Raw genomic sequence first — 22,750 nt, forward strand, 5'->3', positions numbered from 1 at the left:
TCATGCACATCCAAGAATTTAAAACACATTTAAGAGCCACATGTGCAACTTGGGTGCGTTGACTCCAGTAAAGCTGGACCCCCCCCCCCAAAAAAAGAAAAACCCAAACAAACAAATGACACCTTTCTCCAGCTTTGAACTTGGCCACCCAGTTTACAACCAAATGTTCATCAAAACGACTCTGAGCTGGACAAACTGCTTTTTGAGACTGTACACAAGGCACAAACTCTTCAACAGTCTTTCGCCACCAAAAGACAGTTTTCTTAGAAAATTTCCCAACTGACTAACAAGACCTGGAAGTTTCTGCCCGACAGCCACAACAGAAGCTCTCTCTAAATAAAGCAAAGGTGCCTCCGTGCTTCCTTTACTACCTCCTTTCATAGAAGATACACTGGGTCGTCCTTTATGGAAGGAGATGAATCATCTGACAAATAATCAAGAATGATAAGTAGTGCAGCGCATCTAAATATTAACAGCGTTTCCATTGAACGCCACAACCTGCTGAATTTAAACCCACAGCTGAACTTAGAAATAAAAACCCCACGAACGTGGAAGGTGTGGTTGGTCTTTTAAGTTTCTGCCCTTGTTTCCCTTTAAAGGAGAAGTTGAGATTTTTGTTCATGTTAGTTGTGGTTTTATTGAGAAAATAAGTTAAATTCTGCTTAGATGTAGAAAAGTCTCAGAAACATAAATTTGGCAAAATGAGTGAAACAGAAACATAAAAGATATACGTCATAGACAAGAAGCTTTTTAAATAATGCACATTTAACCACACAGACAGTTGATGAGAGGCGGCTGTTTGTGGGCGTGTTCATTATGACCTTCAGGAATGGTTTTGGCATTAAATATGTGAAAGTTGGATGACAGCTGTTTGGTGCAGTAATATAGCCTTCACAGTATCATCTTCTGAAATGCGTTTGGGTAAACCAACTTCTGGTATCTTTCGAATCATTTTTATGGAAATTATTGATACGTTAAAGGCTCTTTAGCTTTATCTAGACTTTATAGTTATAACAGACCCTAGCATAACTCAGGGACCAGCCCTTGCTGATCTCAAGTTAATTATCACCATTACTCTCTACAGTTTTAATAATCCTGCATGTTGACCCTCAGCTTTTATCACAAAAAGTCATAAATAAAACAGGAACATGAGCTCAGTCAGTTGCGTGCATGCACACACACGCACAGACACACACATACACAACTGAGGTAATAAATTCCATTCAGTCCTACCAAACAGTCTGCAGTGACTCCTCCAGACGTCACACAGGTGATCCTCCTTGATTAGCTTAGATCCAGTGTCCAAGTTTTCTCATTTCATTCCAGTGTAGCAAATCCAGGAAGCGTAATCCCAAAATCCCAAACAATACATTCCCAGACTGAGTAAACATTTCAAAATCCCATTCGAGACTTCTTCTTTGGTTGCGATGCCTGTGACAGTCGACCCTGTGAACTCTGGGACTGAGAGTAGGATTGAGACTTTGACTGAGAGGAGCCTGGCGAGCCGAAGTTCATTCTGGTCAAATCCACACTGTAATTTCGGAGAGGGATGGACTGGGAGCTGCGGAGCTGAGATGAGGCCAAGAGTGGATTTGTGGAGCTCCCCTCATCCAAGTAATGGCTCTGCGAAGGATCATCCTGGAAACATCAGCCAGTTAATGCGAGCATAAAGGTCACAAAAGGGCATTTATTATTCATGCCTTTAGATTTAAGATATATGCCCTACGGTATATGTACTGGGGGTGGGTGGTATCAAGTTAGCATAAAAAAATACATTATATAAAGAACAGCAGTGGTCCTAAAACGAAGCCCAGAAACCGTCCTCTTCAGGTGAGAAAGAATGAAGAACAGTCAGCCAAGCTAACACACTATGTTTAAGCTGCCAGGTACTTTGAAAATCAGATTAAAGGATTTTTGCATGAGACAGTATTGTACTTTGGCTGCCAGTGGTCACCTTTAGCCACCAAACGCTCATAAAATAATCTGTTAGATGAAACGAATTCTGCAAATGTTTCATCTAATTAAATCAAGTACAAATATTCTATCTAGGTCCTGTTATACAAACAATAACATTCACACCAATTTTTATTGTTCAGGTTTCTATTCTTTATGATATATGAAAAAATTAATTAATTAATTAATAAAAGTATAAAATAAATCCCACTTTCTGTATGTGAGCATTTTAAATCACCTGATCTAAGACATGTTACTACCTGTGGCGCGAACAGAGATTCGAGGTAGTCGTCTGCTGGTCGTTTGCTCCTCCTCTGACTGGCTGGTGTGAAGTCCAGTCCGAGTGTCTGGGTCTGAGGAAGGGTGGTGGTCCTGCTGGGGGTTTGCTGAGGGTTGCTACGTTTATCACGTTGTGGTGTGGCGGTCGGGGTGGGAGTTGGAGTTGCTGTTGGAGTGTCATTTAGAACGGTGGAAGGCGTCGCAGCCCTCGAAGTCTCACCCTCGGACATACTTAAGAACTGAGACAGCCTCCCTCTGTCCTCTGTGTCTGACCACGCCGCCTGGCTGACTCCGGAGGACCAGCCCGCAGAGTCAGAGAGGTCATCCAGCGCCGACTGGTAGCTGACAGACGAGGTAAAGCTAGCGCTCAGATTCAATCGACGTCCAGTGGCTTGCTTCGCCTCTTTTTCTTTCCTCCTCCTCCTTCGCAGAGCCTGCACCTTTGCCTCCTTGGTGAAGCCCAGCTGGTCCTTCCACCACTTCTGCCATGCCTCCTCACCCTGCCAGGAGAGGGTCAGTCGGTGACTGAGTGGATCTGTCCAGACATTTGTGTTAAACTGGTTTGGTAAGGGTACTACATGTGGAGGCCTGAGAGAGGTGGAGACCATGCTGTGAACCAGCAGTGACCGTCTGGACATGCCCAACCTCAGCTCCTTCCTCAGGCTTTGCATGCACTTATCCTGCCGTGAAGTGCCTTGATCGCCTTCAGGAATACAAAGCAGACCTTGAGTGTTGGCTTTGAAGTGCTGCAAGAGGTGTGAGCGGTGCTTATTTTCATAGGTTTTTTGCATCAGTTTCTGGAGCCAATGTTTCCATGTGACGAGAGCACCACTGCTCAGCTTTACTGGAGTCTTTCTCCGAGATGCACCACTGACAATTTCCTCCACTTCAACAGCTTTATCATTCACACCGACGTCAAATCCAATTTCTTCCTCCGCCCCTGAAACATCGTTGACAACAACCTGCAGCTGCATCCGCCTTCGGTTCCGGTTCATCTCTGACTCTGAATCCTCCGAGAAGCTGGATGCTTGCTGTCCTCTTTCCGGTGTTTCAGGTACAATCCTCGATGGACCCTGTGTGGGCCCAACGACGTCTTCGTCACTTGATGTCTCGGAGATGATCAGCTGAGAATCAGGTGGAAGGCTCTCAGCTGTTTTCCTTGCCCGTGTTGTCATTCCTGGACTAATTTGTTGCCGAGGCTTCAGATCACCCTCCTCGGCTCGAGGCTGTGACTCGTCGGTGTCCGGCTGCTTGTGCTCCAGGATCTGATAGAAAATATCTCCTGCCTCCGTCAGCTGGAGGACGCACATGCACTCCTCGCCACCACCTCCACCTTCTGCTGCCTTCTGGATGCAAGTGAGACCTGGAAACAAACAACCCAGTGAACCTCTGCAGACTCAGAAACTGTTATTACAGTGGGGCAAAAAAGTATTTAGTCAGCCACCGATTGTGCAAGTTCCCCCACCTAAAATGATGACAGAGGTCAGTAATTTGCACCAGAGGTACACTTCAACTGTGAGAGACAGAATGTGAAAAAAAAATCCATGAATCCACATGGTAGGATTTGTAAAGAATTTATTCGTAAATCAGGGTGGAAAATAAGTATTTGGTCAATAACAAAAATACAACTCAATACTTTGTAACATAACCTTTGTTGGCAATAACAGAGGTCAAACGTTTACTATAGGTCTTTACCAGGTTTGCACACACAGTAGCTGGTATTTTGGCCCATTCCTCCATGCAGATCTTCTCGAGAGCAGTGATGTTTTGGGGCTGTCGCCGAGCAACACGGACTTTCAACTCCCGCCACAGATTTTCTATGGGGTTGAGGTCTGGAGACTGGCTAGGCCACTCCAGGACTTTCAAATGCTTCTTACGGAGCCACTCCTTTGTTGCCCGGGCGGTGTGTTTTGGATCATTGTCATGTTGGAAGACCCAGCCTCGTTTCATCTTCAAAGTTCTCACTGATGGAAGGAGGTTTTGGCTGAAAATCTCACGATACATGGCCCCATTCATTCTGTCCTTAACACGGATCAGTCGTCCTGTCCCCTTGGCAGAAAAACAGCCCCATAGCATGATGTTTCCACCCCCATGCTTCACAGTAGGTATGGTGTTCTTGGGATGCAACTCAGTATTCTTCTTCCTCCAAACACGACGAGTTGAGTTTATACCAAAAAGTTCTACTTTGGTTTCATCTGACCACATGACATTCTCCCAATCCTCTGCTGTATCATCCATGTGCTCTCTGGCAAACTTCAGACGGGCCTGGACATGCACTGGCTTCAGCAGCGGAACACGTCTGGCACTGCGGGATTTGATTCCCTGCCGTTGTAGTGTGTTACTGATGGTGACCTTTGTTACTTTGGTCCCAGCTCTCTGCAGGTCATTCACCAGGTCCCCCCGTGTGGTTCTGGGATCTTTGCTCACCGTTCTCATGATCATTTTGACCCCACGGGATGAGATCTTGCGTGGAGCCCCAGATCGAGGGAGATTATCAGTGGTCTTGTATGTCTTCCATTTTCTGATGATTGCTCCCACAGTTGATTTTTTCACACCAAGCTGCTTGCCTATTGTAGATTCACTCTTCCCAGTCTGGTGCAGGTCTACAATACTTTTCCTGGTGTCCTTCGAAAGCTCTTTGGTCTTGGCCATGGCGGAGTTTGGAGTCTGACTGTTTGAGGCTGTGGACAGGTGTCTTTTATACAGATGATGAGTTCAAACAGGTGCCATTCATACAGGTAACGAGTGGGGGACAGAAAAGCTTCTTACAGAAGACGTTACAGGTCTGTGAGAGCCAGAGATTTTCCTTGTTTGAGGTGACCAAATACTTATTTTCCACCCTGATTTACGAATAAATTCTTTACAAATCCTACCATGTGAATTCATGGATTTTTTTTTCACATTCTGTCTCTCACAGTTGAAGTGTACCTCTGGTGCAAATTACTGACCTCTGTCATCATTTTAAGTGGGGGAACTTGCACAATCGGTGGCTGACTAAATACTTTTTTGCCCCACTGTATCCATCTATCTTCTACTTTAACCACCAGAACATTAAAGCTTGAGGTGTGACACGGGTTAAAAAACTTCCACCTCCCACTTAATTGTTTTAATAGATCAAATATGGAGCCTGCATAAACTGAGCTAATGTATCTTATACATTTTCTAACATTCATGACTAAAACTTAGAAACTAAAAGTGAAGGCTTTAATAACTCATGGGAACTGTGTTAAGTTCAGGTAGACCTTATTTAACTACATTAGATGAACCAAAACTACACGTAGCGTATTTCAGATGATGGCTAATGCCACATTATGATTATGTGACTGTGACTGGGCTACAGGTACGTCTAATCAAAACCTATAAAAATTTAAGACTTTAAAGGTTCCTGCTAAATTAATTTGCAAATGATAGTTCACGTAAACTGTAGCATCACTTTCTCACCTGCGGCATATGAGGACAGTCTGTTGGTTGCAACGTCCAAGCGGTGAGGGATCTGGACTGGGAGGTGTTTCAGACTGTCTCTGGGCCTGAGCAGAGCCTGAGGAGGACCTCGACTGAAACAGGCGTTCCCTCTGCCTCCTGAACACACACAGTTTCACTTTTATGTTCAATCCATATCTCTATCTATATCTCTATATATCTATATCTATATGAAAGTAACTAAACCATGCTGCCCCCTGGTGGCTCACCTGCATACTGCAGCATCATAATTTCCTGAGAACTCTGGGAGCTGAGCAGGACCTTAGTGGTTGCTTCGCCAGCTGACAAGCTTGACGAGGCGCAGCCAGGAACAATGTGACAGAAAATAGGTGGAGACGTCATCATGTGATCCCATTTGAGCATTGGGACGCACGGGAAGCGCTCGTCCATGATGTAGGCCGAGTACTGACAAAAAGTGAGAGAGAGGAAGGTGAAGTGGAACCGTTAACGTTTTAGCTGTTTTGTTACTTCCTGTAAATCTTAAGTGATGCTGGGCGTACCTGAGTGGTGATTAGGTGATGGAAGGAGTGGGAGTCTCCTAGATACCTGGACAGGACAAGTCTCTCTCCGCTCCGACAATCAGCGGTGCTGCTGATACGAAACAGAGTGTGGCAGGAGGCCGGACTCACCTGGAGGGACAGAAGATGAGGGCGAGGAGAGATGGTGAAATGAAAGAAGAAGAAGATGTAGGAGGAGTCATTTGATTTAAAATCCACTGGGGTGGAGTACAGAAGCAAAATCGCCAACGTTAACCAGCCTCCTGACTCACCCTGATATCTGTTAGGTCCACCCCCGTCCTGTCCGCATACAGCACCACTCTCGGGTGGGCAGTGAACTCGCACCATCTCCATGGAGACTTGGCGTTGAAGTACAGGTTGCTGTCCTCATGTCGCACCTTCTGCATCCTGATTGGTCAGAGGGTCAATTTTAGTTTGCGCTTCCCTTTAAACATTGTCATCTCTGAGCAGAATGCATTGACTTTCTCACCCTTTCCCCACCGTCCACAGGTTTGCGGCTCCGCTCTCGCTCGCCACCAGAACTTCACCTAAAACATGAGGACTGGCAGCACAGAGCAGAGATGATTAGCCTCACATGCGCCCCCATACACACACAAAAAAGATCCATCTCATCAACTTCACTCTTTGAACTGTCACCAACCTGGCGCTGATACAGGTCGCGACCTCCGACGTGCTGACCACCTGGAGTGCCTGCGGCTCATTTCTCTCACTGAACCTCCAAACACCACAGAGGTAATCCGACCGCACAGCCACACAACCTGCAAAACAAACAAACAAACAAACAAACATCTTTAAAAACACCACCGTGCTCTGAAGTCATCTCCAAATATTCCCCACAGTTGCTCTCACATTCGCCAAACAGCGAGGCGGTGCTGATCTGTCTGACGGGGCCTCTAAGTGGGAAGCTGAACGGTTTGCTGCTGGTATCCACACAGAAAGGACCGCTTCTGTGGTGCTGCAGCTCCACCTTGTGAAAGTCTGCAGGTACTGTGTTAAGGGCAAGACGCATTTTATCCAATGATGGCTGCAGCCATGGTTATGTGAAATCCTGGCTTTGACCCAGTGAGTACTTTAAAAGTGAAAGAGGTTTTTTTTTTTTTTTTAAATGGTTTTAAGATCATTGTGGACCCAAAATATTTCTGACAGTGCTGCTTTAGAAGCTTCCTAAATCCAAACTCAAGGATACTGAGGGTATTCAGTGCAGGGTTTCCAGGATAGAGGAGGCAGCCATGCTGAGAGCCACCATCACTCTGTGAAAAGGGAACGAAACTCAGAGCACCCCCTGTGGTTCCTTCGGAGAACAGCAGGCGGTCCCTCTGCTCCGCCAGCTCATCGTACAGCAGTGAGCCGAGCAGCTCTGGAGGGATGGAGTGCACCACGTCATACAGCTGGCAGCTGTGCCGGGCCAGCTTCCGGCAGGGATACTTCTGCTCGCACCTGCGTGGGGAGGGGTAAACGTGATTAAAATAAAACTAAAAGAAAGCTTCGACATCCAGGAATTTCAACCAATCAACTCAACTCACATTTTAACCTTCAGCAAATCCAGGAAGTAGGTCACCCTCCCCATCCTCACTGCATCCTTAAAATATTTCTGCAATCAAACAGAAATCTGATGACCAATGACTGCACGGCTTTCTTCTGTGTTTATATACAAATGTTTACGTTAAACAAAATCTGTTGTTAATGTTTGCTTGAAACTCTCAGCTCAAGATCCAACACAACAAAAAGAACAAGGCTCCACCTTTTGGCGATAGTCAGCACTGCAATCAACACCATAAAAGCTGCATTGTTACTATAGTAACAATGATGCTTGCTAATGAATACATCCTGACTGAGTGGATCAATTCTGGCAATGACTTAAAGAGTTGAGAAAGGTGTGCATGGTATCTGGCTCCAAGCAATAATTTTATTCTTAGAACATTTATACAAAAGTGAACAATGTTTAGGACCAGAAAACAAACATTTTAACTCTGTGGCTCCAGTTTGTTTACATTTCACTGGATGTTGATTTCTGAGACTTTGTGCATTTCCTCTTTTTCACCTGTCTTCTGCTGTAAATGGCATCAGTCCCAAAAATGCTGTAAACCTCTTTCACCTCTGTCTTCTGGCACTCTGTTAAAGTGTGGCTTTTGGTTGCTTCTGTTAAATATCTTAAAGACCAGATTAATATTTGGAGCCAAACAATGCAAATAATTTGAAACTAAACTGCCCTTTACATTAAGGTTCTGTTTGTGCTGTATTAAATTTGCCAAATCATCCATCTTCTTCAGTGAATCATTCATCCTGTACTGCAGCTGGTAATCCATATTCTGCTCCACAGCCTCAGTGAGTTTGCCAACTGCATGAAATCCACCTGCTGGATGGAGTGGCCCTCCACCTCACCCAAGATTGTGGTTTTGGAGTGTGTATAAACACAAATCGAGCTGAATGATATCCACTCAATCAGCGGCAAGGAAAACAGCAACTACCTTTTCAAAGGAAGAGTCATAATTTGTTCACTGTGTTCTTTTGGGCTGATAAAATAAATAAATAATTAAATGCTCAAATGAGACACCACATTAAATGTCCATAAAATCAGGGTGTGATTTTGATCACATCTGAAGTAATTTAACCCTATTGTGACGACACCCACCTCTTTTTGCCCTTTTAGCTTAAAGGAGAAGTGTTCGGACAGAACGTTGCTCATGCAGCCGAAGGCGTCCAGGGAGTGATCCATGAAAAAATTATTCATCTAAACACAAAGAAAAGATGAATGTTTGTTAACACGAGTCATCTGGGACTGTTCGTTCCCTTTAATGCTGATTAGAAATTAAACAGTTCTTCACTGCCCAGACAATTCAGTTTGTTAAACTGGAAAAAATATATGAAACAAAAAATAGACACAACTTAAAAATAAAACCAAACCAAAAACAAAAAAACCCTAAAACAAACAAACAAAATAAAATTTTGTCTCTTTGTGATTTTATGATTTAAACTGGCTCACTTACATGCTCTGTGAAGTTCATTGGATCCGGAGGTGTCAAAGGCGAAAGAATAGCTAAAAAAAAGTTAAAATTAACTTACATATATGTGGAAAAACACATTCAATGGAAGTCAAGAGTATCTGAAAGAGAAAAACTGCTCTATATTCTGGGCACACCCTTTATCTTCCCTTAGATGTTAAAATCTGGTCCTGAGCTATGACAGCTGTCACCGCAGTTTATTAAGGAGTCTGAACCAGAGGAGCATCTGCTGACTGAGGACTAGAGCTGGGCGATAGAACGATAACGATATGTATTGCGAAATAACTTTTTCTCGATAGAAACTTTTAACTATTGCGATAGACCTCACCGCTCTTGTCCTCTTAAAAAAAAGGAAAAAAAAAAGAACAGACAATCCAAATTAAGTAGCGCAGAGCCGAACCAATCACAGCTGCAGCGTCACGTCATGTAACTTGTTATGTACAGCACAAGTGCCAAGCTGCACATGTGTATTTGTCTGGGAAGCAGCCAGCCGCCGTGCCACCCCAGGTAATGGAGGAAATGAGTGTGCCGACTAGGGAAAAATCAACCGAGAGCGTGACCGAAGGTTACCGAAGAGAAAACAGATGATGGTTCCAATGCCGGAGAGATTGTCGAACGGAAGAGCCATAGAAGTTCCGTAGTGTGAAGGTATTTCGGCTATTTCAAGTCTGACAAAAACAGAGCAGTGCGCACTGTAAATTGTGCCGAAAGCAAGTCTGGAAATACAATAAACTGGTGCATGCTCAATCTCTGACTGGAAGCGCTAATTCGTCATTCGGCTTTTGTCAGACTAAAGTAACTGTTAAAACTGTTTGAAAAGCTAAGTTATACAACAAGGAGAGATTGAGAATTTCCTTTTAGTTCTCAGTTTATTTGATATTGACAAAAGTTAGTCAGTTTTGTCTGTTCTTCTGTAAAACAAACTAAGATTTATTTTTAGAATTAATATTTTGTTTCTAAGTGGAATTGACAATTTAGTCTGTTTCGTTTGTTCTATTTTGAAACTTAGACGCTTTAGCGGCTGCCTTTTGTGTAGTTTGCAATATTTGCCTTTATTTATCTGAAAAAGTCTCATGTTCCTTAAGTACATCTACCCTGTTGAACTTATTATGGGAAATAAATATTTAAATAAAAACAAGCTGCTGATTATTTCACATTTTACTTGTGAGCAACGGCACATTTAAATCTTACAAATATAGTTATTTGGCTTATATCGTGATAGATATCGTTATCGCCTCAAATGAAAAACCATATCGTGTTATGAAAAAATCTTATATCGCCCAGCTTTACTGAGGACTCACCGTGTTTAGGAGCCAGGAGGGGGACCGGCACAGGCTCGACTTGACGCCACAGCTCCCCTCCGACCTGATGCCTGGATGTGAAAGTCCAGGTGGAGAGAGGACCAGAACCAACCTGAAAGTGCAACCACATCCAACACGAATAAAGTTGGAGCCTAACATTTAACACCCCCACAGTTACAGTCAAGCCACCTGCTGGGTTACAAAAAAGAGAAAGAAATATATTAAAAAATCTCTTAAGTTGTAGTTTAAGCCAAAAAGGGGCCGTAACAGTTCTGTAACTCGGTAGGTGTAAACCACATGGTTGCCGATAAATAAAAAGATAAATAAAAATAAACAAAGACATTAACAGGAGAATTTGTCACACACATTACTATGATAACTTAACCTCAGTTTAAAGACCTTAAACATAAATATTGCTACGATCTAGTATATTTTACCCCTTGAATTATCATATAAGCAAAGTTATAATTATTTTCCCTGCAGGAATGCGGACAGATCTGGAGTCACGGAATTATCCACGTGGGACCCACCTGAGGTTTGACCTGGTCGTAGCTGGCCCAGCCTCCAGCATTGTGTTTCTGCACCAAATTCGGCGGCCCGCAGTTATAAAACGATGGAAAAAGCTCCTGTGGGAACTGGTAATCCATGTTTGTTTAATGTTAAATCATTCAAACTTCGGTCGGGTTTTCCGTTGTCCACGATGCCTGTCTGTCTCTCTGTCGGTGTTGAAGAACAAGTTCGGGCATGTTCAGCTAACGTTAGCTATCCCGCCGCAGGCAGCGAGCGCGTGTTTCTATTTATTTTCGTCTGAACATCGTGACACCCGCTCAGAGGTGCTAAACACGATCATATATAAACACACGGGAGTCCAAAACAGACCACGTAGACATCAAAATGACCCCAAATCCTCAGTTAGTCCACCAACACGTGTAGACCCCCTACGACAAAACTACCGGAAGTCAAGCTTTACAGCTGGCGCCAACAACAACAACAAATACAATGACTTCCGGTTAGCTTAAAAAGACAAAAACAAAAATTCCAAACTTAAATGAAAAATGTCATGAGACTTACACAAACGAACAACGCCCCCTCCACCCACCCCCAAAATAAAACAAACAAACAAAAAAAACAACAACATGAAAAACAGGCGTTTAATTTTGTAGGACTATTTAAAGGAAATCCCAAGTGAGAAAACACCACCACCAACACTAAAATAAATAAAGTTGATGGTCGTTTTATGGAAAAAAATTACAAAACCCCGAGGATACCGGAAGTGTTCGGTTTCATTTCAAAAGCGAGCAAAATTTCAAAGTAAAGCTTATTTTAACCGATCGCATCAAGGCGATAGACAAGAGTCATACTTTTTTTTAAAAATCTGCTTTTATTATTTTAGTTTTATTTACGGCGTTGTAGTTAGTTCCAATTAAATTCAAGAGCTATTGTATTGTATTGTATATAATATTTACAAATTAAACTGAGATTGAAACTAAATACATTATTCTCTATAATTTAGTGGTATTTTAATTATTACTATCATTTTTGCTGTGTTGTTGTATTTAAGGCTCCATATCGCTGTCAAACTTTGCATTATTTTAGTTATTTAAAAAAGTGTTTCTTTAAAATTTTGTTTTTAGGTGTGGCACGATGATATCACATCTAGCCATTTCATTGTATTTTATTTTTGCACCCGGTTATAGTTTTCCGCTGATTTTTGTGGATTTCTGCATTTTAGGAGCCACAACTTATAACGAATTCCCTGCGCATTTTGTTTTATTTTGAAAACCGTTTACCGGATGCGGCTCCTCGGTCGTCCTATGGTCAGCTGACCGAGCATCTCTGAGCGTCTTTAGGACAAACAGACGAAACGAGTCAAGAAAAGGGTATTTCTGCGTTTTATTTTCCCACAGAGGGAACCGTTTACCACTCAGCCCCACTGTTAGTGGGAAATGTTCCAGTAGGCCGCTGCTTTTGGTGAGTAAAAGACGTTTTAGCGCTGTTTTGGTTCCGTTAGCTGCGCTGCTAACCTGGAAGTCCCGACATTGCAGGTGTAGTTTAGCCTCAGCGTCTCAGACATCATTGCGCAGCTGGTGTGCAGCATCCTTTTAATCACTCATGGGTAGATTTAAGATCAAATGTCCGCTGCTGGTATTTTTCCAGCTGCCAGCTTAATAGCTAGCCTTGGATTAAACATCTCCGTTTTATCCAAACGTGTTAGTTTTAAACCCGAGTGACACCAAGGTTACTGATGATGGCTTAATTACGTTTACGTTGTGTGTGTGTTATTTGTCTGGCTTTATTGCTCTTTTGTGTGTGGGTGACTGTCTTGAGACTGATGGTGTGTTTGTGTCGGACTGGAGCAGCTGGATTAACCTTTTTGACTCTCAATAGTAGAGGAGCAGAAATATGATGTAAAGTGAGCACGTGGCTGTACTGCCTGTGAAAACGTTTCTGATCGCGTTTCAGGGGCCACTGTTTGGGTTAATGCCAGAGTTTCACTTCCCACTCGGGAGTTACTCTTAGTAACTCAGTTTCCAAGTCCTTCTGGTTATCAAGCTCACTATCGGTATACCCATGGCTGACCTGGTGGAAAGCATCATGAAGAATCTGCACTTGTAGGAGGAGGTCTTCCTGAACATCTCTCGTGTCCTGGGCAACAGCAGCTTAATAGTTTCCCATGAAGCATGGTTTTTTGAGCCATGACTGCAATTTGTATCCTGATATTTGTGCCACAGTTTTATTTATTCCTTTGTACAACCTCATTACTTCAGGTTTTGGGCCACCATTTAATTTGTAGATTGGTTTATGAGTTTCTGGGTTCATGCCTCTGTTTAAGTACTTACCTCAGGATTTTGGACCACAGATTCATTCGTTCGTTAATTTTTGAGCCACAGCTTTGGTTTGCACCTCAGTTTTTCTTTAGTGGGGATGAGTAAATGATGAGTGGGGATGAATGGTCCTAGTTTTCACTACTCCAGCATGGTTTAACTTTGTGAGTGTGCTGGTCCAAAGTCCTGAACTCTTGAGCTCCCACAGTGAGAGTATCAGGAGGCTCTGTTGTTGCTTTTGAGTAATCTTGTCACCTTGGAGCTAAGGGTCACTGCAATCAATACTAATGCTGATTGGAATGATTGCCTGATTTGCCTCACGTGATTAAACATGTGGTCTCCTCCAGGATGACATTGGCTCTGTTTATGGATCAATAAATGATTTAATGGCGATCAAAAGGATGTAAATAAAATGTCACTTTACAAGGCAGAATCAAACTTCCTGCCCTGTTATTGCTTAACTGAAGTTGTGGTTTTTTTAACAGTCATTCTTGCTGACTTCTTATATGTGTTGTTCTGCATGATTGTTGTTATTTTTATCATGATTTTGTTGGGTCTCTGTATTGTGTTTTTTGAGTTGTTGTTTAAAGGAAAACTCTCCAGCGCTCTTTGCATAAGATTTGTTCTTGAGTCACATCACTTGCAGAATATCCGGAGTATGATAATGATCTGCACTGAGGGATGAACTCTTCACCTTCTGTTGTCACATGTTTGAGTTTTGTTGTTTTTCCGTCTTTTAATGGAGTGTTGCTCTTACAGACTAATCCAGAAAACTTGAAGCTCACTGCACCACACAGCTTGTTTTGTTGGCAGAGCAAGCATTTTTTAATTATCACTTGATCGTATTCATTTCATTGTGGGAAACCAAAGTTATGATTTCAGATTAAAATTATATTTATTGTGCAGACCTGCTACAGAACAATGCTAAACTGGAAGCTGTCTGTCTGCATACGAACTGTTATCTTTAAATCTAAATTTCATATTTGTTGCAAACCTTTCTTCAGACTGACAGCAGCCATCCTCAGGCTTTCTAGCAGTGATACCTGCAGAGGGAGAGCTGCAGAGATCGCAGGGTGTGCTTGGGTAGATTTATCTCACTGCTTTAGTAACTTATTACAATTTGGACTGTAAATATAAACACACTCAAAGATTTGTTCCTGCAGAACAATTTTTTAAACTTGACAAGTTTAAAAAGGTATTCCCATGTGAAATGGGTCATAAATGATCATTTCAGTAGTATTTTAGCTGTTTGAGATTTAATCCTGGTTCTGATTGTGTCCTTAGATAATCAGCTTTATTTGCTGGAGTAAAATCAAACTTCCTCCTGATTGTTGTGCATGAGCATGAGATCCAAAATGCACCAATCAAAACTGTTCCAGGTTGCTGTTACCCACGAAGTCATTCAAACATGTAAATGTTGCTAAAACCATTAAGCTAAGGCAGACTTCTGCCACACTGAAGCCTCATTGTTTCCTCTGTTTCTAGACACCTCACCATAATGTCGGGGAACAACTTGGTTCTACCCATAGTGCTCTGGGGCCGCACAGCTCCCACACATTGCATCAGCAGTCTGCTGGTGATGGATGACTTTAGCACCATCATCACCGGCTGCCACGATGGACAGATCTGTCTCTGGGACATGACGCCTGAGCTGGAGGTGAGTGTTTGTGCTCCAGCTTTATTCAATCTGCTTCTTCTCCTCCTCTCATCAAACACTCTGCTCCTCTCTTATGTTTCCTGCTCAGATTTGTCCCAGGGCAATGCTGTTTGGTCACACAGCCTCCATCACCTGCCTGTCTAAAGCGAGTGCATGCAGCGACAAACAGTACATCGTCAGTGCATCTGAGAGCGGGTGAGCAATCGTGAAGCGTGCTTCCATGAGACTTCTTTTTGCTAACTTTTATATAACACGTTCATGTGGGTTGTATGTACAGTCGCTGTGTGTACACCTTTCTTTTCTTGTGATTTTTATTTTTTAACTTGTGTCTTAAAGTATTTTCATTTCAGTGCTGAGGCTCAGTTGCGGAAAGATTTGTCAGAATAGTTTTGGGAATAAACTCTGAAGACTGGTATTTAAATTTGAGCCTTTTCATCCTAAATATGTGTCACATCTGCCCTAATTGTTATGCCCGTATAGTGGTTACATGTTACAGACATAAACTGTATAAACGACAGGTTTTGGGACTCTAATGTGGTCCATTTATTTGTCCTATACTGAGACTTTATTACCTTTTGCTTTTTGGTTTATTGGAGCCAGAAGTCCACATATTTGGATGAAAGGGTGGAGTACGAGGCTTTTACAGATGGAACTGGCAGACACGTGCATCTGTTAATAGATCAATAACACACTGATCTGTTAATGACCTGTTAACAGATGGGTGTACTGTGATCCCTATAAAAGATAAAGCTCTCTATAGAGGCAGAAACTGTTCTCTGTAACAGTCTGTAAAGTCCTGTAAACTTGGGTCTTTTAATATGGGAGTCTATAAGCGACTGACTCACTTATGGACATAAAAGGAACTGCACTCTTTGGATTTATTTCTCAGTCTCAGAGGTTGCTGCTTGCCTTTTTTGATTAAATAAGCGTTATAGCTGTCCTAAATGAAGTTGCCGTTGTGTTTCTGCTGTGATGATTTGTTGTAGGAGGTTTAGTTTGGACAGGGTGATGCATAAAATTTAAAAACAATGAAATAAGTCATTACAACATATAAATAATTTTTTTAAAGCATAGCTTCTAAGCCAGCTCTGAGCCAAATTCCAACAAATGCATAAGTGTGAGAAATGTGAAAAAGTCTGAGAGGAAGGCACTGGTGCAGGACAGCACATCAGTGGTAAATGTGTATTAGACTGCCTGACTTCACGTCCAGTCATTTTCAGAGCTGGATGTTTTTGAGATGAAACATTGTTGGTGTACGAAAGGGACCATCTCATGTACTGCAACCACTGTGGTTTTCTAAAAGAATGCAGTCCATTTTACTACAACCATAATTAGCTTAAAACAGATTAGGCTTCTGTGTATGAGGAAGCTCTTCAAAGTACATTAATGTGTGACAGCAGCTTTTTGACCTTACAGGGAGATGTGTCTGTGGGACGTGAACGATGGACGCTGTATTGAGTTCACAAAGCTGGCATGCGCTCACATTGGCATACAGGTAACACACACACACACACACACACACACACACACACACACACACACACACACACACACACACACACACACACACACACACACACACGTATGCAGTGAATGATCATCAGACATCAAGATGTTAAACAGTACATTTGCATAGCACTGATTCAGCCTCGCCTTATTTATTCAACCCAAATACAGTCTGATTGGTTAATTATGTCAGGTGTTTTCTACTTGGCTTCTTTTTTTATGGTAATAATAATAATAATAGATTGCATTTATATAGCGCTTTTTTTAGGCACCCAAAGCGGTTTTACAATGCCACTATTCATTCACACACTGGTGGAGGCAGCTACAGTTGTAGCCACAGCTGCCCTGGGGCAGACTGACAGAAGCGAGGCTGCCATATCGCGCCACCGGCCCCTCTGGCCAACACCAGCAGGCGGTAGGTGAAGCGTCTTGCCCAAGGACACAACGACCAGGACAGAGAGAGCTGGGGGATCGAACCGGCAACCTTCCGGTTACAGATGAGCTTCCCAATACTATTGTAAACTAGTGTTTACTGTAGGGTTTTCATAATGAGAGCATACAAAGGGAATGGTTGTGCTCTTTCCCTAAGCTTTAAGGTGTATTTCCCTTTTCCCTGAAAAAAGGGGAAAAAAGCTCAGGTGGGAAAAAAAAAAGGTGAAAAGTATTTAACCAGCACACAAAAGCCTAATGTTACCTTCAGGAAAAAGTAGAGACCAAAATTAAACCACAAGGTGATTGAAAAGACCTTTAATCCAGATCATTTCATCTTCACTCCCCTCCTTCTCTGCCTCCTCTTCAGTACTACCAGTTCACCATCGGCACTCAGAGGGAGGGGCGTCTCCTCTGTAATGGCCACTACCCAGAAATCTTGGTGGTGGATGCCACCAGCCTGGAGGTCCTGTACTCGCTGGTGTCTAAAATCTCTCCTGACTGGATTAGCTCTATGAGCATCATCCGATCCCACCGCACACAAGGTGAGAGTTTCCCTCAGGTTCACTGCTTTGAATGTTAGCTTGCAGACTGCCCTGCACAAAACATCATCGCTGTGGACTTCTTCATGTTTGTACTTGTGAATAAGCTATGTTCTGTCTCTGTGCAGAGGACACGGTTGTGGCGGTGTCAGTGACGGGCATCCTGAAGGTCTGGATCATAACACCTGAGGTCAGCAGAATGCAGGTACACCTCCATACAGGTGTTTATTAAAACGCGCATCAGGCTTCAGTTACACCATCGTAAATGAAGCTGTAAATAAAGTAAAGAAGAAAACACAGACCTCCCCAGTCCTACTTAGATTAGAATATCATAGACTGTATACAAAAGATAGATGTGGCCAGCTTGATGTCACCCACTGGTTTCTGGACAGCTTTAAAAAGGTACCAGCATTTAGTGGAGGTCAGGCCTAACAAGTTTACTAGAGTCTGTTTCAGCATACCTGTCGCACCCCTAATTTTAAAGTATTATAATCTGATGGAGGAGTGTCAATAGTCTAAACATGTTTATTTCTGATATAAAGTTGGACATTTAAACATGAGTCTGTGGAGAGTCGCTCACTTTTGGAGCCAGCCTCAAGTGGACGTTAGAGGAACTATAACTTTTGGCACTTCAGCCCAGGAGGTTGTTTAAAAATCAAGGAAAAAAATACTTCTTTTCTGTGTCTCCAGCATCGATGCATGGCTCTGCTCAGGATCTAACTTGTAATTTCTTTTTCTGTTTTTTCAGGACTTGGACCCTGTGTTTGAAGAGGAGTCCAAACCGATCTACTGTCAGGGCTGCCAGAGCATCTCCTTCTGCACCTTCACTCAGAGCAGCCTGCTGGTCGTGTGCTCCAAATACTGGAGGGTAAGAACCTGCACGAACCACTCGGGGGTTGTTTTTGCTGGCATGATGGTCACAGTGGTGATTGAGCGTGATGAAATGCTCCTGTGTCTGGTTACCTATTTTAAACTGATCAAAATAGATTGAACAAAGTTGGTAGAGTGAAAGAAAGGTTATCATGTAATACCATTTAAGCCAGTCACATGAAGCCTGTACTATGTAGGAGGTAACTCGAGGGTTACCCTTGGGTTTTCTATACTATGAAGATGGTTTACTTCTTACTGGGTAAATCATTATGGTATGCTCCACCTGCTGTTGGAGCAGTGCAGTGTACCTGTTGTACAGAGAAATGAGTTTTATATGTGCAGCTTTTTAAGTCATACCCTACTAAAGCCAATGATTTAACCAAACTTTGTGTCAACTGCGCATGTATTAAGGTGGTGATTTAGGAAATGTATAAAATGTTGTCATACTTGATTATAATCTGCTGGTAAACCTCTTTTATTCTGCTGGAAGTGCATCCAAAAGAAACCAGGAAAAACTCTGTACTGTGGTCCCTCATTTATCTCAGGTGTTACATTCTAAAAGTAACCCGCGATAGGTGAAATCCGAGAAGTATCCAGCTTTATTACAATTATTATAGACGTTTTAAGGCTGTAGAACCCCTCACTACACACTTTATACACTTTTCTCAGACAGACATGAACATTTTCACACTTTTCTCTCCTGTTTAAACACTCTCAAAGTTCAAACCTTCGTAGAAAAATAAGTCATGTATTATAGAGGAAACAAGAAGAATGAGTTGATTAAAGCTTGACTCACTTTGCTGTTTTGTTTCGCTTAATGCGCCTTATAATCCAAAAAACACGGTAACCTCTACCTTCCTTTAGCATGTCCAGAATTCCAACTTTTTGTGCGATGGTTAGCAACATTTTGTCGACATTGTTGTGTTTGTTGGGGAGAAAACATGCATACAACATACAAACATGCAGTACAGCACTTCACTCACACTGCTAGCGATCGCAGATTTATGTAAATTTGACAAGCTGAACACATTCTGTACTGGACAGGAGACACGGCATGGAGGAGATTGACTATGGTCTACAGCCGATCCGGACGCAGCACACAATGCGCTGTTACACCCCCCCCCAGAAAGAAAACAAAAACAAAGAAACAGCCATAAGATTTGCACACAAAAAATCCGCGAAACAGCGAGGCCGCGAAAGGTGAACCGCGTTATAGCGAGGGACCACTGTATTTGAGTCACACGTTACACTTATGAGACTTTGACTGGTGTTTCTCTGTTTGAAATGTGTGAAATTAACACCCTGATTAAGGCTTGTGTGTTCAGAGTATTAAAAACTGCTCATCCACTGAGCTGAACATAAACTGAGGATTTTGATGATTTTCCAGCCCTGCTACCACAGAGGAGTGCTGATGGTTCTCTACAATATCATCACACAGCAGTCTGAAGTCTTGGCCTGGACAGATGGTTATGTTAATGAATTTTTGTCTGTTTCAGGTGTTTGATGCGGGCGATTACTCCCTGCTCTGCTCGGTGTCCAACGACAACGACCAGTCCTGGACGGGAGGTGAGTTCATCGCCGCGGACAAAGTCATCATCTGGACCGAGGATGGTTGCAGCTACATCTACAAGCTGCCAGCCAGGTAAGCCTGCCGCTCATCTGTCATCACTGCAGGAAAAAGACAGGTTCATCGTCATGACAATTTAACCTAAACATGTCTTTGTGTTTCTTAGCTGCCTGCCTGCTAGTGAGCATTTCCGCAGTGATGTTGGGAAAACCAAAGAAGGTTCGATCCCTCCGCTGGTGTACAGCATCGCTGACCGCTCAGACAAACAGGTGAGTCCTCCATCCGCCTCAGATTGCATGCGCAGGGAGGAAGACGGGAGATTCAATGATTTCATACCAAGTAAATACAGGGCTAGTGTTGCAGATATAGCTACTGATACCGATGCTTTGAACTTATAAGGCAGCCTCTGTTCTTTAAATGGTTTATAGGCTATAAATAGAATAGACTTGACGGGGGCGTCATTTGATTAGTTTAAAAAACTTTGAGAAGTGATTGAATGAGATCCTAAACACAGTTTGAGAATAACACAGGTAAAACAACATTATTATTATTATTATTATTATTATTAAGACATGTTTAAGCTAAAAACTTTATACTGCATTTCAGCATTGAGCCTCCATCAGGAAATGTATTTTCACAACTAAAAGTTATGAACTCCAGTTATTCACATTAACTTTCAGTAGTCGGTAAGTCAGCAAACCTGTAACCTTATTGTGCAGCAAACCAGCAGGCCTGTCCTGCTTTTAGCTATGTAAAGCCAACCTAACGTGGTACTAGCTGTCTACTCTGCAATAATATTGATAAATGTGGTTCTTGAAGTCTTCAGGCTGCTTTGTCTTGTCTATATGATTTATTCTATGTGAGGTTCACTTCATGCACCTGGATTAGTACACCTGGTCGTGTATTCAAGATTACAAAAAAGCCAGCAGAGATCAGGTCCAACAACAGTTGCAGATATGACCTGTTGTTCCAGGCGGTAGCTCATCCCTGTTTCCACTTTATTCCTTTAAAGCTTTTAATTTGAAACCGCTGCGGGAAATGTAAATGAAAGGTCTCATCTTGATCCGTGTGCATGAACCTGACTCTGTGTTCTGTTCCTTTCTGGTTTAATTTCCTCAGTTTTTTTTCATGTGTGTATTTATAATTTGTCGTCTTGTTGGTATTAATGTGTTGTCTGTGCCTTTTTTGTTACTTTTGCTGTTTCTACCTTATGCTCCCTCCCTCGCTCCTCTCAGAGGGAAGGAGAGGGAGGTGAGGAGGAAGAGATGGTTTTGGAGGTGAAGTGCTTCCCTCCCAGCGGGTACGACTTGGAGCTCTACATCCCAGAGCCGTTATTCCACCACCGGCCTCTAGAGGCACCTGTAAGCCCAAGAAAAATACATGGTGAAAGCGAAGGCAGGAAGAAGAAGGTTTCACTGTCATGGCTAAGCTGCAAAAGCTACAAGAGGCAGAATAAGAGTTTTTAGAATTGTATTCCTTACTTTGGAGAAGCCAGAGCTGAAAAATGCTCGATTAATCTTTCTTTCGAGCTAATTTGTGATATAAATTATTCTTAGGGTCCAGGTGGGGTCAAAAAGATATTATTTTGAAATGCTTGGAGCATTTACAAACTGACTTTGGGACTTTGCAGCTCATCCAGAAAGTGACAACCAGGTGAGAAGAGCGAACTGTGAGAACAGCAGTGAAAGTGTTGATGTCAGCTCAGTGGCTCACATTCTTCAGCTCACACTTTTCAGCCGTAAAAACACACCATCCCATGTCATCAGGGGGTGCAAAAGTCCTTTAAACACTAGGTAAAGACCCAACACTATTAGAGGGAAAACCTTAACAATCAGAACATCTGCTATGACCAAACACTTGGCAACAGTGGAGAGGGAGAACTGCTTTTTCTTCCAGGATCATGGAGGTGCAGGTCTCCGATTGCTGTAGCCATTTCCGGGTTCAAATGTGCCTTCAGTTCTTAAAAGAAAGCAAACATTTAGGCACCACTAAGACAAATGCTTTTGATTGGTTAGTGAAGTTTGGCTTGTTGACATAGTGATGTGGTGCGTGGTGGGCAGATGTTTCCAAAAAAAACCCAGATGATCCTGATGTGCCATTTTACTTGGGGAAAATCTAGGAAACACTTTTAAATCTGCAGTCTGAGAGTGACTGAGAGTGTTGGGATACTGTGGGTCTATACGAGGCCTGTAAGATGTAATGGGACCTGATCATTCAGGACTTTGTTTATCAGAAGAATATACTGAATTTTATATTTTATATATTTGAAAGCGTAGACTAATTCCTGATGTCAGTGAAGCTGTGGCTTAGGTTGTACATAAAATGGCAGTGGTCCAAGAATGAGTCCTTGAGGAACGCCATCATAATAGAAAATGCTAGAAATATGGTAATATCTGTAAGTTTGCTAGGAAAACAAACCACTGACGGCTGCTGTTTTGCTTGTAAGAGGTAATTAGTTGTTTTGAGAGTGAGCTGCTGAGTTGATGACTATTTGAGTGAACTGCCTGTTTTTGTTTGCTCCGCTCTTTGTTTTCCTTCCTGCCTAACCAACTGATGGACTGAACTCACTCTGGTTCACCTGGTTTCACGCTCTCCTCCCACTAAAGCAAAACTTGTCCTCCAAAAGCACCATCACCCTCCTCATCTGTCTTCATGCTCATGAAGATGCATGCAAAGTCCCCCAAGCTGCTTTCTAAGCAAATAATGACCCGCTGAGTCCCGGAGGTCATAACAAACCAAAGGCGCACAATGGGTCAGCCACAGTCAAATAGCCAAAAACTCTACGTTATTTGTGAGGTGTTGATAAATAATAAAAAAAAGA

General features: G+C 42.6%; 2 protein-coding genes across 5 annotated transcripts in view; one reads left to right on the forward strand and one right to left on the reverse strand.

Annotated features, from left to right (window-relative positions):
• Positions 1 to 88: 88 nt before the first annotated feature.
• taf1c (TATA-box binding protein associated factor, RNA polymerase I subunit C) lies at positions 89 to 11,613 on the reverse strand. Its single transcript, XM_086300070.1, has 15 exons — positions 11,064 to 11,613; positions 10,534 to 10,645; positions 9,218 to 9,267; positions 8,863 to 8,961; positions 7,754 to 7,821; positions 7,417 to 7,667; positions 7,080 to 7,208; positions 6,871 to 6,988; positions 6,700 to 6,771; positions 6,482 to 6,617; positions 6,213 to 6,341; positions 5,922 to 6,117; positions 5,674 to 5,811; positions 2,214 to 3,595; positions 89 to 1,638 (listed from the first exon to the last, which is right to left on the reverse strand). The coding sequence occupies exons 1-15, from the start codon at positions 11,178 to 11,180 to the stop codon at positions 1,393 to 1,395; spliced, it is 3,243 nt and encodes a 1,080-aa protein (XP_086156196.1). The 5' UTR covers positions 11,181 to 11,613; the 3' UTR covers positions 89 to 1,392.
• A 717-nt stretch (positions 11,614 to 12,330) lies between these two features.
• The window catches only part of wdr7 (WD repeat domain 7), a 96,872-nt gene continuing 86,452 nt past the window's right edge, over positions 12,331 to 22,750 (forward strand). For 2 of the 4 annotated variants that reach the window (XM_086300072.1, XM_086300075.1), the window contains exons 1-10: positions 12,331 to 12,504; positions 14,844 to 15,015; positions 15,104 to 15,210; positions 16,432 to 16,510; positions 17,321 to 17,495; positions 17,621 to 17,697; positions 18,241 to 18,360; positions 19,859 to 20,004; positions 20,096 to 20,198; positions 21,165 to 21,290. In XM_086300072.1, the coding sequence (XP_086156198.1) occupies positions 14,857 to 15,015; positions 15,104 to 15,210; positions 16,432 to 16,510; positions 17,321 to 17,495; positions 17,621 to 17,697; positions 18,241 to 18,360; positions 19,859 to 20,004; positions 20,096 to 20,198; positions 21,165 to 21,290 (1,092 nt within the window). In that variant the 5' untranslated portion in view covers positions 12,331 to 12,504; positions 14,844 to 14,856. The remainder of the gene's footprint in view (positions 12,505 to 14,843; positions 15,016 to 15,103; positions 15,211 to 16,431; positions 16,511 to 17,320; positions 17,496 to 17,620; positions 17,698 to 18,240; positions 18,361 to 19,858; positions 20,005 to 20,095; positions 20,199 to 21,164; positions 21,291 to 22,750) is intronic. The other 2 variants (XM_086300073.1, XM_086300076.1) reach the window with 1 other exon arrangement.

The sequence above is a fragment of the Aulonocara sp. 'chitande type north' Nkhata Bay genome, linkage group LG7 (genome assembly GCF_057382095.1).
Source record: "Aulonocara sp. 'chitande type north' Nkhata Bay isolate Kocher_YH1m ecotype deep benthic linkage group LG7, A_spYH_male_GT1.1, whole genome shotgun sequence".
Lineage (NCBI taxonomy): Eukaryota > Metazoa > Chordata > Actinopteri > Cichliformes > Cichlidae > Aulonocara > Aulonocara sp. 'chitande type north' Nkhata Bay.